Source organism: Saccoglossus kowalevskii, chromosome 8, assembly GCF_978046115.1.
Source record: "Saccoglossus kowalevskii chromosome 8, keSacKowa6.1, whole genome shotgun sequence".
Lineage (NCBI taxonomy): Eukaryota > Metazoa > Hemichordata > Enteropneusta > Harrimaniidae > Saccoglossus > Saccoglossus kowalevskii.
Genome location: NC_140648.1, coordinates 12,584,708 through 12,602,571, shown reverse-complemented (window position 1 = coordinate 12,602,571; position 17,864 = coordinate 12,584,708). Strand labels below are relative to the sequence as shown.

The 17,864-nt window shown below is 37.3% G+C and overlaps 1 protein-coding gene and 1 long non-coding RNA gene across 3 annotated transcripts; both read left to right on the top strand.

Moving 5' to 3' along the window:
- Positions 1-521: 521 nt before the first annotated feature.
- LOC144359962 (uncharacterized) lies at positions 522-1,085 on the top strand. Its single transcript, XR_013422106.2, has 2 exons — positions 522-630; positions 956-1,085. It is a non-coding gene; the product is annotated as an uncharacterized LOC144359962 (long non-coding RNA).
- Positions 1,086-11,551: 10,466 nt separating this feature from the next.
- LOC102808840 (uncharacterized) lies at positions 11,552-17,864 on the top strand. 2 transcript variants are annotated; one of them, XM_006821765.3, is made up of 16 exons: positions 11,552-11,820; positions 12,100-12,281; positions 12,359-12,503; positions 12,675-12,882; positions 13,000-13,098; positions 13,422-13,564; positions 13,970-14,095; positions 14,248-14,415; positions 14,588-14,886; positions 15,034-15,367; positions 15,627-15,794; positions 15,952-16,111; positions 16,185-16,371; positions 16,512-16,655; positions 16,899-17,261; positions 17,423-17,864. In XM_006821765.3, the coding sequence occupies exons 1-16, from the start codon at positions 11,658-11,660 to the stop codon at positions 17,504-17,506; spliced, it is 2,973 nt and encodes a 990-aa protein (XP_006821828.2). In that variant the 5' UTR covers positions 11,552-11,657; the 3' UTR covers positions 17,507-17,864. The 2 variants fall into 2 exon arrangements, with proteins under 2 accessions (XP_006821828.2, XP_085358312.1); XM_085502186.1 differs by lacking the exons at positions 16,185-16,371; positions 16,899-17,261; positions 17,423-17,864 and having other exon boundaries at positions 16,512-16,619.

Here is a 17,864-nt window from a genome sequence, read left to right as displayed (position 1 = left end):
ATAATATCTTGTATACTATTTTGTGATCTCATTGATTTGGATAATTTCACACTTATGCATATGTGTCCTGTTACGTATATGTGTTAAGTGTTACATGCCATTACGTTGCATTACGTGTAAATAAATAAAAGTGTAGAGTATGAGTTACGTTACGTATATGTGTTAGGTTACGTGTATTCATTATGTATTTATTCAAGCTTGTTACATATGTGTCATATATACGTGTTTCATTACGTATGTGGGCCGCACTATGTACCACTTTATGTATATATAATGTCATATTACGCATCAATCTGATTAAAATCTGATGTAGTGTACGGGCTTTAATTATTTTGGCTATAAACTTATTTCATTTTATTTTTTATTACTTTTGTTATTAATGCCTTTTTATTTTATTATTTTACTTTGATTTTGATTTTGTGATTTTTTTAAATTCCGCCCTACCTACATCTGACCCGATGCCTATGTAACGAGATTTCAACGAGACCCACTAATGACGATTTTAATCAACGAATCACAGACCTCCTTCTATAGCGCACATGATGACGTCACCGGGCAGAGTGGCAAACACACTCAAATAAAATGGCGGATTATACCGACGTTAGCGACCGAGAATAACACGGCTTTTCGGTAAGTTTAGTTAATTAATGGTACATGCAACGAAAGTCATTTTTATGTTAATATTGTGGCTCGAATGGTTCGAGTTTAAATCGTTATTTTGCGTAGTTATTCTGGGAGTGACGATTTTGTTTCCACCGGTTCGACCGGTGTCTTTTTCCAGTCGCTTGCCCTGGAGACGGGTGATGTTTTGTTTTGTTTTGTTTGCTCCAATTTTCTGCGTTGATGCCGTGGGCCGGTGACCGTTATACAATTTAAAATCAGTTTGCATTGTTTACTATAGCTGTTTACAGTGTTCTAATCATTACGATTTACTTATTTTTTGCTTCCATTCTAGATAATTATGCTCAGTGTTTGATGTAAAATTGAAGCGATGAATGAGTGAACGAACCTTGGCTGGCGAAGATATATCTGGAAGTGTACACATTTGTTGGAAGTGAAAAAAATATTCAATGTAATGACAAAAATTGTAAAATGCTGTGGAATTTCTTTGTAAATAAAAATATACTATCAATTTTCTATTAATGGTTTATTCAAGTGGGCAAAATATAATGTGCAGAAAGATTGCCCGTAGAGTATCGCTACACTGAAAAATAAGCAACCGACAGCCTGTATAAAAGGGGGGCTGTGATTGGCTGTTACTTACGCGAGATTTGAACGGGACTTACATAGGCGTCGGATCAGATGTAGGTAGGGCGGAATTAAAAAAAATAAATAAATAAAAATAAAATAATAAAATAAAAAGGAATTAATAACAAAAGGAATAAAAAAATAAAATTAAAATAAGTTTATAGCCAAAATAATTAAAGCCCGTACACTACATCAGATTTTAATCAGATTGATTACGCATGTGCGTTACAATATGTCTGTGTCATGTTACGTACATGTGTCGCATTAGACATTACATGTTAGGTATGTGTCACGTTATTTATACGTAACTGCGTCACGTTACATAAATATGTCACGCTGTGTGTCACTTTACGTATATGTGTCACATTATGTGGGGCGTTACATATATATATATATATATATATATATATATATATATATATATATATATATATATATATATATATATATATATATATATATATATATATCACATGTAATGTGTCCTCCCATTTTTATCTTATGGTTACCAAAATCTCAAACTAATTTTACTGAACATTTTAAAATCCGATTTATATGTGACTCCCTAATCTTGTTATTATGTATGTTGCCTATTCGTCAACAAGTGTGGTCTTGTGAATGAGATCTTTCACAGACTTTAGTAATTCCAGCATTTCCATTTTCATTTCACCGTTCATAATTTAAGCACCAAACATCAAAACAGTTGACTGTAAATACGATCAGAATGTGGCAGACATAAAACTATAAGCAGCAGAATATATAGTTCACATATTGCTTCTGTGTGATGGCGCACTACGCACATCGAATGTCGTTAATGTTTCAGGAAACGTCGTACTTACAACACATACTGTCTCAGAACTCCCGCCTTTAGAATTGCAATTATATTCTATTCCACAATCTGTGGCGCAGTTGAACGAATTTTTTCCGTCCGTATCATCACAAATGCAACAGGTTGCAGAAAAAGCGCTCCTCACAAGGCAGCCTGTAAAATCGAAATAAATATATATGCATATGATCCAAAACAATAAACGAACAAACATACATACATAAAATTGATATTATATTCCAATGCAATGCGGTGCAAAACAAAATGATTAATTAATTAAGCATTTTTAAATTGTTAATATATATGCATATTAGCGGGCATTTGAGGGGGGTAAATGTATGATATAGTATCACTTTACTTCAATTTTTACTGCAATCATAAAATATCAGATACAAATAATGGAAAACGTTTGTCATGTGGGGTCTGGACAGCGATACATTTACTATGAATTGTGAGTCCGTAACACGAAATGGCCGGGCCTGTCTATGGGAGAAAATCATAGTTCTTCTGTGTCGAAACAAATCCCAATGTCTGAAAATAACAAATTTAATGACACAAAATGTATCAGAGATTACTAAAATACCATCATAAAGACTAAAGACCGACACAAGGAGAGCTCTGAACCCACAGATATGTGAGTACGTACTGCAATGAGATAAGCGTAAATACACGTAAATAAGCGTTGACTATGGCTTCCAAAATCAGTTTAGGACGTCAATGCAATAATAAAAACCGTTGTGAATGGTAACTGGCGCTGGCAACTTCAATGTTTAAACTTTTTTTACGACGACGTAACATGTTAATATCCGTTTTTCTCACGGCAGGGGTACGCAACAGATGTGACAACGATATTGTACACGGTACTTACACACATTGATTTGTTTGGTTTGGACAAATAATACTAACAATGTAGAACTTGTTATCATTATCGACAATGTATTAATGAACATACTTTATAATATTCACTGCAACTACTGTGACCCTTCTATTCGGTCATGGAGATTCACATCGCGTACACAGTTGACCTGCGACAATTTGACGCAACATAGTGGCTCATACCGACCAAGTTAAGTGGACATGTACTCGTGTTGGACGGTCTATATACGATCTGAGTATGATGTAGATTTGTTTTAAAATTAATGAAAGGTAACTTCCCAGACTGTGGAAGAGAATACTATGCTAGCTATTGGTCAGACAAACGGTGCGAAATTTGCCATCACTGCTGAATCTTAACCACATTTTTTATTGGGTACATTTGAAATACAATCCGAAAATTAGAAAATACGTACACGGATTTATTTATAATTTAGGTTGTAATATGTAATATTATTATTATCTGAAACAGACAGTGTAATCAATAAAGTTGAAGAATGTATCATATTAAATCAAATATGTATTTTTTGGTACAAATGTCAAGGAGTCGCAGAAAGTATGGCAGGTGGCAAAGCTAACATTGAGGTTAATTTGACGCTAAGTATGAATAATACGTTTCTCCGAGCCCCACCATGTGCACGCCGTTTTCGGGCCACTGATTACAACATACGAACAAAGGAGCCGTCTTACCGAGTACAAGCACTTGCAACAACATTTCACTCAAGTAGGCAAACCTGTTGACAAAGCAAATATTCGAATCTCATTAGCGGTGACATTATGATGTATCTTCAACGTGGAGGCGGACACAAGTTCGTGACACAGTACCGGGACATTCTGTCAAGGTAGTTTAGCTACCGCTGTGAAAAGTAAAATGGTACCTTACATCGTATATGGACTGAAGTATGCACATAGCTTGTTCCTGTGATAACTTACTGATGGAGTTACGGGCCAGTTATTATGGTATAGTACACATTGTACAAACCGTTACCATGAAAGTTTCTTGAGAAAATGTGGTTACATTAAATTGAAGTAGGAGGTACATACCTTTGAAATGCGAGTAAAACACGACCCGTCAAATAAAACAAAAATAATTCACTAATGACTCGTTCGATTCAGATGAGATAAAGAACGCATACTAGTTACACTAGGTAATAGCTGATAAATATGATAGAGTGCTAGTTGGTAATCGTAGTAACTATTCAACACCAAAACGTACAATCACTAACTACCACTTTCTCTTTTAATGGATATTGATTAGTATATCATTTATGCATTTCCCACATTTGAATATTCACGATAAAATATAAAGTTATAATGTTCAAACATTAAAAAGGGTTATCAAGCAATCAAAAGATTAGGATAATTAATTGTATTTTGGTAAACTATACAGTCGTGCGTTCGTGTTGTGTCTTCAGCGACGTATACAGCGCGATGCGTGCAATGAATGTAAAACATACAGGCCTTGTAACTACAAGTTGGACATTTTCAATAAGCATGACAGATACTTGCGCAGGAACGATATTAAGATCATTTCACGTAATATTTGCGCCCGGTTGTAAAAACATCTTCCCCATTTTGTAGAACTGAACTGATTGAGATAAAGACTCTTTTTTCAGAGTCATTTATAACTTTTAGAATTATTTCCTTTGAACGCCAACTATGGAAATAACACAAAATGTAAACCATTTGAAATAAGAAGGTATGAAAGTGGTTCATTTTTGACATTTAATGTTTGATATCATACAAAATAAAAGACAAGTTTGTTAAAATGGGAATTTATTTTTAAGTTTTTAACGTCTTCTCTTAGTGAAAAAATCTGAATTTTGCTCAATGTTTTTTTTTTGTATAACGTAGAACTTTGAAACACTGTAGCTGTATAGCAATAACAGCGCAATGGTAACATCCACCTTATATAGTGAGACTTTAACGCTTCCAGTCTTTGATGTTAAGGTACTCAAAGATCTTTAGCGAAAAACATTGTTACAGTATACTAGATTCATAGACAGTGATTTTTACAGACGATTTTTAATTTGTGTGAGAAAAACAGTCATATCATCCAACACACATTTAAAAGAATCTTATAACACAGCCTTTCGTCTGCTAAATTGATAACCGATCTGCGGTAGGGAATAACATCTCTGGACTAACCATATTACTTGTTTGCTACATCTCCCTGGCTAAAACAGTCACACACTTGACCCTGGGTAATGAAATGACGCTACAAAAAATACAGTGATGCTCGGGTTCGTCCCCCCCCCCACATCTGACCCTACTGGAATCTGTATTAACTATGCATTTGATGCGATAGAATATTTGTGAAAATTGAAACAATAACTTCAAAACTCTTTACAAATATTTTACCTGTTAATCGGAGATCCTCAAGCTTTCTCGAAGTTGTATTTGTCGCTGACACCGTTGATATGGTTCGGGCACTGAAATACATGTTCATGTGTTAGTTAATCGGTCGCGAAGCAACTGGAATACATCATTTTAACAAGGGGTGTTCCCTACGTATTTGGTACGTAATATTACGGTTACTGTGAGAATAAACAAATTAAAAATCATCTAATTTATGTGTATCCGAAATTTTGGATGAGAGAATGCCTTTTATTAAAAATGATTAGAATATTTCGCAATATTTTCTAGACGCCCCTCAAACTTTAATTGTTCTACCTTTCAGTACTTACCTTATAGTCGTGTGACGTAAAAGTATGCCATCCAATCAGATCCACAACTGTTATATGTCCATGTACTTAATTAATGGCGCAACAGAAGCTTTCATTTCAAAATTCTTTAGTTTGGAGGTCACACCAATACCATGTTGTGTCGTAGTAAAGCAGGTTTTTACCCTGGCATTTTGGGGGGAATGTAAGGGTTTTTTTTCGGAGTAGTTTCTGCCACGCATTTTTGTCGCTAGCGAATACATATTTTATTTAATCCGGCATTGCGGTAATGAAACGGCGTACTCCAACCACTGAGCTGGTACCTTGAAGTACCGGGGTCAAGTGGTGACACACTTTAGGACCAATCGATGAGCTGGCACTCCTAGTTGACTGCGCAGCCATTTTCAAGTGATCTCGCCAGTCATTTACGGTTGTTGCACCTGAAAGGAGTGGATCAACAGTGACTTTCTAAAAAAAAACGATTTAATCGTGACTATGCAAGCTATATTATTGGCCTGTAACAAAAAGGACTGTTCTCCACTAAGAACACAAATAACGTTGCCCCTCTTCGCTAAGAATACACGTTTGCAATAAACACCTGTTGATGTATGGAAACATACGCGCACGATTATTCTAAAATTTTCAGTGTTTTCAGGACATGGCACAGGATTTGTGATTGACTGTTCTGAGTCACGAGGTAATTTCGAATTACGATTTAGTTTGTTTGTTTGTTTGTTTTTTTGGAGAGTTGGAAATTCTTTCTTAAGTTGCTGTTCTCGTTCAAGCTGACCAGTGTGCATTTACTGTAGTTACTATGTCACATGACTTCGAAGTTTAGCTCTCGTGCAGTAATACCCAAATAAGTTGGTGATGGGATGTCTCTGGTGTAACCACATCGTTAGAATTATTTTTCAATGAATTGGAGCCACAACTGCAAATCTCAAGACTCACTCAACGAAAAATAATGATACCATCTCTGTTAGTGAACTCAAAAAACTTCTCATTTGAATGTATCTAAAATAAGAATTCATCATTGAAAATATCTATCGTTTTACAATTACATGCGTTACCAGATTCACTATTCAACCATTTACGATTGTTTATAGATGGTTGAATAGCTAGAAAACCAATAATAACTATTTCATCAATTAGTCAACCTGAATCTAGGTCGGCAGATACACACCCAACATATTTGTTTTTAATAAAATTGTATTCATGTTCACGAACGAGGATGGCCACGTGAATCCCCCAACAATAGATGGTCTTCAAACATGATTCATTCGACATAGTGACTAATTTGTTTACTTTACCCTCAGCAATGCATATGCCACAAGCAGACAAAACTGACACTTAAAGGCACGGTGCCTTTCACTGAAGGGCACTAGAATCAACAGCAGCTCAGTGACGTGGTTACATAGGGGTGTGTCAGGCCCGCATATCCCAACCACAATCTGGAAACTACGCTTTTGCAAAATGAACGTCTTATTCCCGTTCCTGTAGCTGAATAAAATTATGTACATAAAAACTATGCATCTGATAAATAAACTATTATTGTGATATTACCAATATATCCGACAATTCCCTAATCGCGGGGGGGGGGGTACTCACATAGCAAAAGTACTGGTACGCCTCCCAAATTGTTTCCTATTATCGGGAAGAAAATCTTTAAACATGAGTCAGATTTTCAAAATATACGTATTTAGACCAAATTTGAACAAGCATTGTCGGATATGGCACAAGTTCCCCATAAAATAATCCTTTTCAGCCCCCACGACATTTAATCGCAAAAAATGCCTATACGCCACTTTTTTTCATATCAGAATGTCCTTTTGAACTGGATCAATGTTTTGAGTTTGGGCTACAATTTCGTGTTGTACCGCCCTCCCGGGCCCGATTTAGCTGTACAAGATTAAAACAAATGCAAATAGGTAATTTCAACAATAGACAGTATAAAGTTTGTAATAAATCTACATATGGAAATGTACACACCGAAACACCGCACATATTGATAGTCTGGATACACCATTTCAAACATATGGAAATAAAGGCGTATAGTTTGATTCTCGGCGTGAGATTACGCTACGTAACGTATCGGAGTTAAACAGTCTGCATTATTGTCCTTGTACAATCCGTGACCAATTACGGCCATCATGGTCGTTTAAGGGTCGAGGATAACTCCCCCTATGGCAATTTTATGATTTTTTTCTAAAATCTTGTTCCAACGCGAAATTACGTAAAGAAGGTTAGAAATCATAATATAAAACAATAACATTGCCACGACTGGGCCAACCCACTTAACGCGTTTCAAATATCAGTACTACAAATATCATTATACGCCAGTTTATGTTTCTCCTCTTCAAAAAGCGTCTCTCCTAATGGATATTGCAAATAAGCAGCCTTTATCTGTTTTATGTAGTCAAGCTCGTCGTCCATAGATTATGTACACACAATATGGACCTATATCTCAGAATACACCTTTTACGTCTTAGAGTTATTGGTCTTTTTCACGTCCTTGGCATCCGTCGTGAGCCACTGCATCCTCAAATACTTCAACGCAAACTGATGTAACTATCTGTACACGATTATGCCAGTTTAAATTGTGGCCAGTAAGTAATTTATGCGACATCCGCCCCTTATACAAGATAAATCAGTACCATGGTATTTTTTTTAGAAAGACGTCCGAAAACCTCTCTGACTTCTATGACCTAATACAAATGTTATTGGGAGCATTGTCGCATACGACTTATTTACCACTTCCGTGTCACTGAGAATGTTCTAGAACCGTACTGTGTCTGTGTGGAATATTCTAGATTTTTTTTTAGAAACTGGTTGAATATGTAGTAGAACACTGTAGGAGGCAATAGAAGGTAATGGAACATTCTAGAAATTTATAGTAAATTCCAGACTCATTATGTATGCTGATGTAATGGTCTATTTATAGACAGTGTGGGTATATATAGGGGAGTTTTTCAGCACTGAGCCCAGATCGGAGATCTCGTTGAATTGTATTGGAGTTTAAGTTTCTAGTTATTGGAGTAGTGGAGTTTTACCGCGTTATTGTAATTGATGTTTGCAGAGTACCAGTACCAGTTGAAACCTCATCTGTTGGCTCCGTGTTCGTATTTTATCATCGCCGCCAAGGAAGTCTTTCTGTTACTGTTGACATTTTGGTATTTGAACCATCACACCTGTACTATACCAATTACGGTAATATTACGTTGCGTGTGACAAGCAGAGACCTTACTTACATGCCACCTTTACCGGTCACTGACGGGAATCGACTCTTTGTAAATAGCCGCTCACTTTCATACTTCCATACTATCCATGTCAAACATAAATAAAAGTGGGACCGCGGGGACAGCATATTGAACGACTATTGGTGTTTTTAAGGGTGTTCGATTCTAAAATTCGTGATTCTGTTACATATTGTTATGTTATTTTCAACAGCAAACGGAAAAAATAAAAACAATTCTAAACACTCTGTTTTTGTGATAGGGATGACTAATTAACATACGCCTCCAGCCTTCCTTTGCTTTCTTCTTCAGTTCCTCTTATTCAGAGTACAGGAGTACGGGAAAGATTTTAATTTAGTTCACCGTCAACGCAAACAGTAACGACAGCAAAAGTGAACTGCGGCAATAGCCTGAGACAAACAGTTTGTTTTTTCAGAGAGTGGTAAAATTTGAAACAGAAAAATGGTGAGATGGTTTTTGATTCCGAAGTACACTCCCTCCTCATTCTGATCAAAGTGCGGAGAAAAATAAGACATTGGGTTACTAGTAGTTTAGCAAATTATATCGCTAAATCGCTGCTCGTGATACGCAGAGTTAATTGACGGAGAAAAAAACTAACCACTATTTCAAGTATTACAAATTAGAACAATTATTTATCTGCTGCTTACTGGGATTAATTTCGTGATAACGATTTGAAGATTAGAGGAAAATTGATTTCAAACCCAAATTGATGTCAACTAATCTCGCCATAATGGACCGCAACTAGTATATCACTTTACCAACAAATATAGTAAGTAGACAATAATTCACTCGCACACTACGCCTTCACGAGAAGGCGCAAAGTCCACTCCTTACAATTGCGGGTGCACCGGCAAATGAGCGCGTACCGCCGCATGGTTAAGTTGGTTGAGTCCGATAACGCTCAAAGAGGTGAAGGGTGTCACGTGATACTAATTATTCCATATTTAGTACGCGCGTCATGCCTCGAGTTGACTGGCTAAACACGTCTATACAACAAAGAGATTTCTTTTTAATTCTTTAAGTTGAAAGCGGCGTAACCATGTCAGTATCGGTAAAAACCAGATCACTCCAATGGGTGAATATTGTGCTATGCGATATTGATTATTCCCGGTTCTTATGCGATGGCCGCGGATGATTACGGATTCTGTACGTACGTCATTGTCTACATTTGGCTGATTTTATTTGAGAACACCAAAACATGAACGTTGTACAGTATCTATCTACTACTGAGCCATGTTTAAAAAGAAAATTACATTTACATTTTTGTATATGTGTAGAAATTCAATGTCATGTCCTCTAGTTGTACAAATGGTACGGGGCCGAAGTCCTATTTCGGGCTCGTGTCATTTATTACAAATTTATATATATTAGAATATTTTTTGAATCTGTAAAAATTCAAAATATATTACAAGTTAAGATATCCAAAACTGCGAATGAACCCCAGCCAAACGTGCTGGAGTAATCTCACCTAAATCACGTAAAACAGTAGCATAGTATATTCCATTTTGTCACGTGTAAGCTGTCTATGAAGTGACCACTTGAAACTTCAAACATCTGTTCAAACTGTTTTGTATTGGGTTGTTATCCCGCGTCACCGCATTACGATACAGCACTGCTGGGTAAAATCCGATTTCTATCTATATAACCATCATCCTTCAAACACTCTTCTATAATCCCTGCCAATAGGATTCATATTCACGACCGAAACAATTTACCGCGAACAGACTTTAGCAGTCCCAATTTGAACGAATGCCATTTTACGCAGAGAATTCATATTCTTATGGGCGTAACTATCCGTAGAGCAACTCGAGAAGCATTACATCGCCCTCAATGCCCACTACCAAGTGCCTCTCGTACCAGTGCCGTAGATTTTTTGCCGTAACTGCCACCACCTTCATCGCCCGGTGTAAATCAAACTGCAAAACAGCTACAGCAAATTATTAGAGTGTATTGTTTATAATCCAAATGTTTTTGTCTTGGTAATTTGTCTAAGTTCACGTAATCGCAGCGCAACAAAGGCATTCCATTTATGTTTATAAATATTTACAAATTTCAAGAGCAACTTCTGAATTTAAATACAGTATATGGCGTTTCTATCCACCCTTAACGTTTACATAATTTTACATGAAATATAAATATTGCTGAGTGTTACTGAAAATGTTGGACAGGTAGTTAAAAAAAATGGTGCACATAATTTCGTTGATCGCTCGATTTTGCTCAATCCAACAATGATTTTGTTAAGAATCTGCGAGTTTCACAGTTTTTCAGTTTTTTAATCAAATACAGAGAATTAGCATGATTAGGCTTTTGTGTTCAGCATTTAAGTTACGTAACAACTTATGCAGCAATGCTCATCAGACAATTAATTTGAACAACAGCCGGTAGGCATCGTCTATTTCGGTAAAAGGGGTACGATTTTGATCTTATGTAATCGAATAAATCTTAAATATATTATTTAAAACTATGAGAATATTTAAAGTAATACCATTATTTAAGGTCTTAGTGGCTCGGGGAAAGTCTAAACCAGAGACTGCCATGCAACTGTCCAATAATTTGAACAAATCATATGCATGTACCTGGTATAACCTCTATATCATCCAATCAAAAGCCAGGATACCTTTCCCGATGAATGGCTTCGCCTACTGGTTGGCTATATATTGTACCATTTTCGGGATTCTGTCAATCGGTGGCTATCAGTCATTCGTGCAGTGGTGTTTCATAAGGTCGCGTCCTTTTTTTTTTGGTTTGCGGAAGATTTATTTTGTTTTCTTCTTCCCACACCGCGGCGAAATCATGTTGTTCGCGACATGGTGGTCACTGGTTTGTCCACTTGTCGTTCTGTGCATGTTCCAAGCCAGTGTTTTTGCTTATTTTGGTGAACCCATACTGCACGGATTCGACAACAGATTTGACGATATGGGCGAGGTCCGGGTAGAGCAATTTACAATTGACAACGGTGAGTACATTTCTGTTGTTTATAATCATTTTTAACATTTGAGTTGTCGTTCTCGCACCATTGCGGTCTTTGTACATCTTACAACAGTGTAGTATATTAATTTACTTCGACTCGTTTTCCAATCTATGCCTCTCTATGACTGTATTTGCTATTGTACGCGCGGCTCGCCTGGTACCTGGACTGCATCACAGAGCAGCGACAAAAGACTGGAACCGAAGCTCTACTGTTTATATGTGTACCCGTGTTTTATCGGATTGTTTACATTTTTATTTCTTGTAGGTTCAGTTATACTCGACATTGCAGTTGAAAACACTCAAAACCAAGGCGAGCTGTGGATTTTGGACTTCCAACCGTATCTTTTCGATAACTCCAAACCGCCAGTAACGTCGACAAATGGTGGACAGCTAATCGCTTCTCATACTGGCAACTGTTCTAATGTGTTCCAAGACCAACCATTTGATGTGAGTATGTCTTGGATGTGTAGTTTACTACCTTCATGTCGCTTCATTAAATTGAAATTTACTCAAATTTCTTTCAGGCGACTAATGGTTTCTATCAAGACGAATACCTGCCAGCAGCACCAGGTGGAAAAGAGTTGTTTAATCAATTCGCCGCAGGAGCAGATGGGTTTGTTCCTAAATCTAATGGCTTAGTTGTAAGAACCGAAACTCTATCATACAGAGGTCAGCATAAACACTTCAAGTATTTGCATCTGTCAAAATTTCTTATTTTGGTATTTGCTTTCGGAGATACACGAGCTAAATAATTCGGATCTTACTCCATTGCGAAATAAAATCTATAAGCAAATGTTGAAAGTAGCGTTATATTTTGATTCGCATGTGTACGTTTTGCAGGCAATAAGGATAAATTCTTTGACTGTGTCAACACTGATGGCCTTTCGATATGGGAACGTCACGTGTACGAAGAGTCTATCGAATTCAACACCACTCTATACATAACCAACGTCAGACCCAAGAAATCTAATGACGGAGAGAGCGGTATCTCATTTATACAAAGTCACGTTATTCTCTACTGGAGATTGCTAAGAACTGCCATTGCAAGGTGTACCTCGAAAAATATTCACTTTGTATAGCTAAATGGTTTGTTTTGTTTTCGAATATTCTTGAATTATTATGCCAAATGATCTACTTTGCCATAATGTACGCATTTCCCTTCTAGATTCATCATTAGTTCAACTGAGCGAATAAGACCAATCTTCGAGTACGCCGTTGTCCGTCCAGTTTACATCGATGACGATGAAACCAAAGGACCAGACAGGTGAGACTAAAAATTGATAAAACAAGCCGCAAGTACGCAGACTCGTATAATTTCTCAACAGATTTGTAAATGCGGACCAATCAAAGCATTGACGTTTTAGGACCAAATTATTCCATGCGTGTATTTATACATGCTTGCTCAACTGGTAAAGTGTTGAGGTAACTGTCGAAAACTGGACTTGTACATTCGCTAGAACACAATTCTCTACCCCCAGACTAAAATCGAACATTTAATTCGAAGCCTCGTAATTGGCATTCTGATTTAATGTAAAGAACAAATTTTAACAATTGTAATTTTTTTCTCGTTTCAATTTGCCTTCTTAGAAACAAGGCAGAAGTGCAGCTAGCTTTCAAGACTGTTACCTGGTCCGACACTATAATGGCGGTATACGAGGACGCTTCGTTGACGTATAATCCTATTAACACGGATAATGCACTTGCTTTTGTTAAGGATGACCCACAAGAAGGTAAAATTGTAGAATTAATATAGACAACTATACTAACGTCGTTATGAGCGTCGCCCGAAATTACTTCAATTTAAATTAGTTGCGAAATTCGACATGACAATCTACAAAAACACTCTCGCCTTTTGACAGTTTTCGGGACGCGTGTAAGATTGTATTTAGCAATGCAATATCTAAATATTGCGCCTTCGATAGCTGATTTTTACTAGAAAAGCCAGTAGTTCCAAATTGTCCATATTTTAAATAATACCCCTTTGCTAGAATGATTTTTTTTTTTTTCAAAACGAGTTTGTTCTCGCATAAACATGTTAATTGTGCACACTATTATCAATCACTTGTAGCGAGTATTTCTTCTAAACTTTAAATTTCTCAATACGATTCCAACTATAGCGTCTTTTTTTTTTAAAGTGACCGTATACTACAATCCAACTGACAGCACTGCCAAGGTAATCGTCGATGGGGTCAGTGTGCCTATATGTCCAGCAGACGTAAATGACATTACCATTCTCGCCACTACAATTTGCAATGAATTTGGTAAGCAATGACCCTTCCGTGCCTTAAATCCGCCAACTGTGCAGTCGATCATCAGTATCACTGGAAGGGCGCATCTTGTAAGAATCGTGTATTATCTGGTTTGACCTTGCTGATTTACAAAACTTGTCAATTTTTCAAAATTCGTCTTTCAGGTTTGGCACTCGACTCGTCAACAAGTATTTCTGCTACCGCATCCACGTCTGCTATTGTAGGCCTTTCCTGCACAGGATCCGAAACTAACTTCGGGGAATGCTCGTACACAATCGGAACAGATGCAGACTGTAATTCAGGTGCCTTGGAAGTGGTATGTTCTCCTATAGGTAAGAAAATGTGGAAAATTACCTTATTAATGCGATGATTTACTTTGGTCTAATCTAACTTTTATCTTGTCTGCTGCACGTGTACTGTATACAATACAAAGTATAATATCTAGTCACTTTAAGTTGTACTTGAACATTTTTCATAATCTAGTCTTGCGTTTTTCCTTTTTAGACACTGCTGAATTGCCAAAGTCTTGTCACGACTTCCTGCAAGCAGCTAAAAGAGAGGGCGTGATACTAGAGGACGGCATATATGACATAGATGTTGGCAATACCAGGACAAGCGTATATTGCGACATGACCAGAGATGGTGGCGGGTGGACCCTTATATTGACTACCGCTGGCCAAGATGGATTCACGATGGCCAATCTGCTGAGTAATAACCCTACTGTACCCTCTATCTCTAGCGATTATTCCATCTTGGGAGTTGCCGATTCTATTGTTAGCACCAGTGACGGAAACAATTTCCGGGTGAGTTTCTCGCTGAAGTCGAATTCGCTACATTATCAAACTGGTTGATAAACATCAAATTCGTGAAATTTACTTTTTTTTTTATTCACTTGTGTAAATTTGATGTTGCAGACGTAACAGATTCTTTACACATTTGTTTTCCCGTAGTACCGTATTGAAGCAGGAGCCCCGGGCCAAGATGGCGGAATATGGGAAGCGCCACTCACGACCTCTTTAGTTGGCGATACCGACACGAAGGCGACAACCCTAATTGAAAAATTTGGCCTATGGGAAGAGAACCTACCAGACGGCGGCGGTCCACAGAACATCATGCCTTTCATAGTACCAACTGATAACAATCTTTTGACTACTGGAACTCCAGGAAATTTCGGAGCCATAGTCTGTTCTTGCACAGGGTCGTCGTACAACCCAGCGCCTTGGATTGACGGCGTAGTTGACCAACCGGAAACAATCTGGTATTGGGTTAAGGAAGATAAAACTGGTAAATTTCTAGCTTGAATTCGCATTTAACCAAATTGCGCTACATGTTAATATTGCCTCGTGTGACCAGTCTCAATTTGGTCGTGATGTTGTATTCTTTGGTAAGGCACCTTTGTACTAGGTGTTCAGCACCTGTATGACAGCCAGGGATGGGTATTCCCCTAGTGTTGAAATGGGAATAAGGTTTGGCCAGCGAATACGTCTTTCAGCATAACGTAAACAACTTTGTTATATTACGTCTATCTAAACGTTATTCACAGATCCTACCGCAAATACTGTTCACGCCTCCACATACGAGGAAGCAATGTTGGCACCAGAATGCGATTTCACAGAATATCCCGGTGAATGTACCCAGCACTGGAGATACACTGTTATATTAGACGTAGATGATACGGGTTTGGATGCAGATAAACCAATTGATGCTACTGGTACCTTTTTACTTAATTTTTAAACAAAGTTGACAACTGTTAAGTCAGCAGTAAAAATTTTGAAATCGCATGAATAAATTTAGAACCCCTTATCTAAAAAAAAAAGTACCAGACTCTAAAGACATAAAAATTCAAATGCTAATTATGTTCGTCTTAGGTGAATTTGTTGTAGGTTACTACATGTACCAATGTCCTAACTTGGTATCCGGACAAAAAGACGACTGTTTGGAATTGGATGTTCCTATCGCATACATTGGAACCGAAGTGACTTTGCAGACCACGGTTCAAATTACAGATGCTACAAAGGACAAACCTATGTAAGTTCTAAACCTTGCTCGCATTTACTCCCCGTAGTCCTTTGCTTTTGTAATAAAATTGTTCCACTTTCAGTGTGCTGCTCAAGAGACTATATGGAAGAGACCCGGCAATTGACCTGCGTGATGGTGCAAGAGGAATTCAACATCTGGAACAAATTACTATTCAAACTCATTTCTTCCCTGAATTCGTCCGTGAGCACTTGGAAATGAAACTGACTCTCTTTATGGTGTGTTTGGGAAATTACAAAGACGACCCGGATGCAAGTACTAATTGTATTGCAAAATACATTTAAAGAATAACGTCATAAGATGGTAACACGAGCATTTCATATAGCCACTTACCCGATCTTATTAGCTGATAAAATTCATCAGGGTAATAATTACTGCTCTATCGTTGCAGGGCTGTTTAGTGGCACCAGATGCAGATGCATACATCGCCCACGTCTCTCCTGACTTTTATTACCAAACGCTGGTTGATCATAGTGATGAATCTCTTGGTTACAAAGAATATTTCGCAGATGATGTATCTCACCTCGTAACTCGGGTTAGTTGCTTCAAAATATCGCAATAGTTTCTACGCGCTCCAACAAACTACATTCTGCTTTATGCAAGGAATTTCCATTAAGTGAGACGTGCAAGCTGACGTGCTTTTCTGTTAACACTTGGAATTCCCCTTAAACAACAAATAAAAAGCAATTGGCAGTTCGGCTTCTTAGCAATAAAGTCCATGCATATTAATATGTAATGTATTCCACTATTAAATGCATTCATTGTGTTTAATTTTCAGACTCTGGACGAGAACATTTACATTCACAATAAGGATATCCATCAAAGTAAATTCACAAACAGGGCCTTGTCTGATGTAGCCAGACTTTGCACTATTACCAACGTGTTCGTATTAATCGATCGAAACGAGCCCGCCGACAGAAAAAAACGAGATTTTGTCCTAGTTTCCCACGACATGGTCCGACGTGATATCGAAGACGCAGTTGCTCTTCCCCAAACAAATAGCATGCTACTAGAATCTACTGGATGTCCCGAAAACTCGATCCACGACCGTGAAAACCTTCATTGTATTTGTATAAAAGAGGACAAAGAGTACTCTCCAGAAACCTTCAAGTGTGAACCAGTTTCTGTGCTCTCGGAAAAGGCAAGTTCACGTTTATTAGTTATTTCGGCAACATGCCATTAAAATAAGTCATTTATATGCTATCTATTTTGTTACTTGGAATGGTGTTCAAGATTATTTCCACACGTTTGAAAATAGTTTTTATAAATAAAACTAACGTTTCTTTTGTCTCAAACTTGCAGGAACGCGAAGACGACAGTTCGGCAATCTTGATATCCACTAGTTATTACGTCATACTTGCATGTTTATTGATTTTGTTTGTCTAGTCGTATGTATAAATATAATCTATAAATTATATAAAATGTAGATTATTTATTTATACAAGTTGTACATAATAAAAATTAAAGCTACTGCCACCAAAATATTAGTCTTACTTTATGCATAAAAAACGCTATGCCACGGGTCAACAGAATATTAAGAACATGCCCTTAAATCTCCACCACCACGTGATATTGTATAATTTTAAAGTGCACTAAACCAAATGTTCACAATTCGGCAGCCTACTCTAGTTTCGAAATAACCCTACCCTACTTGCAGCCGGCGCAAATTTTGGCCTTTACCACCAGGAATACTCTTCAAATATTTAGTTCATAATGGTAGGCATGTACGCGACTCCACTGCACA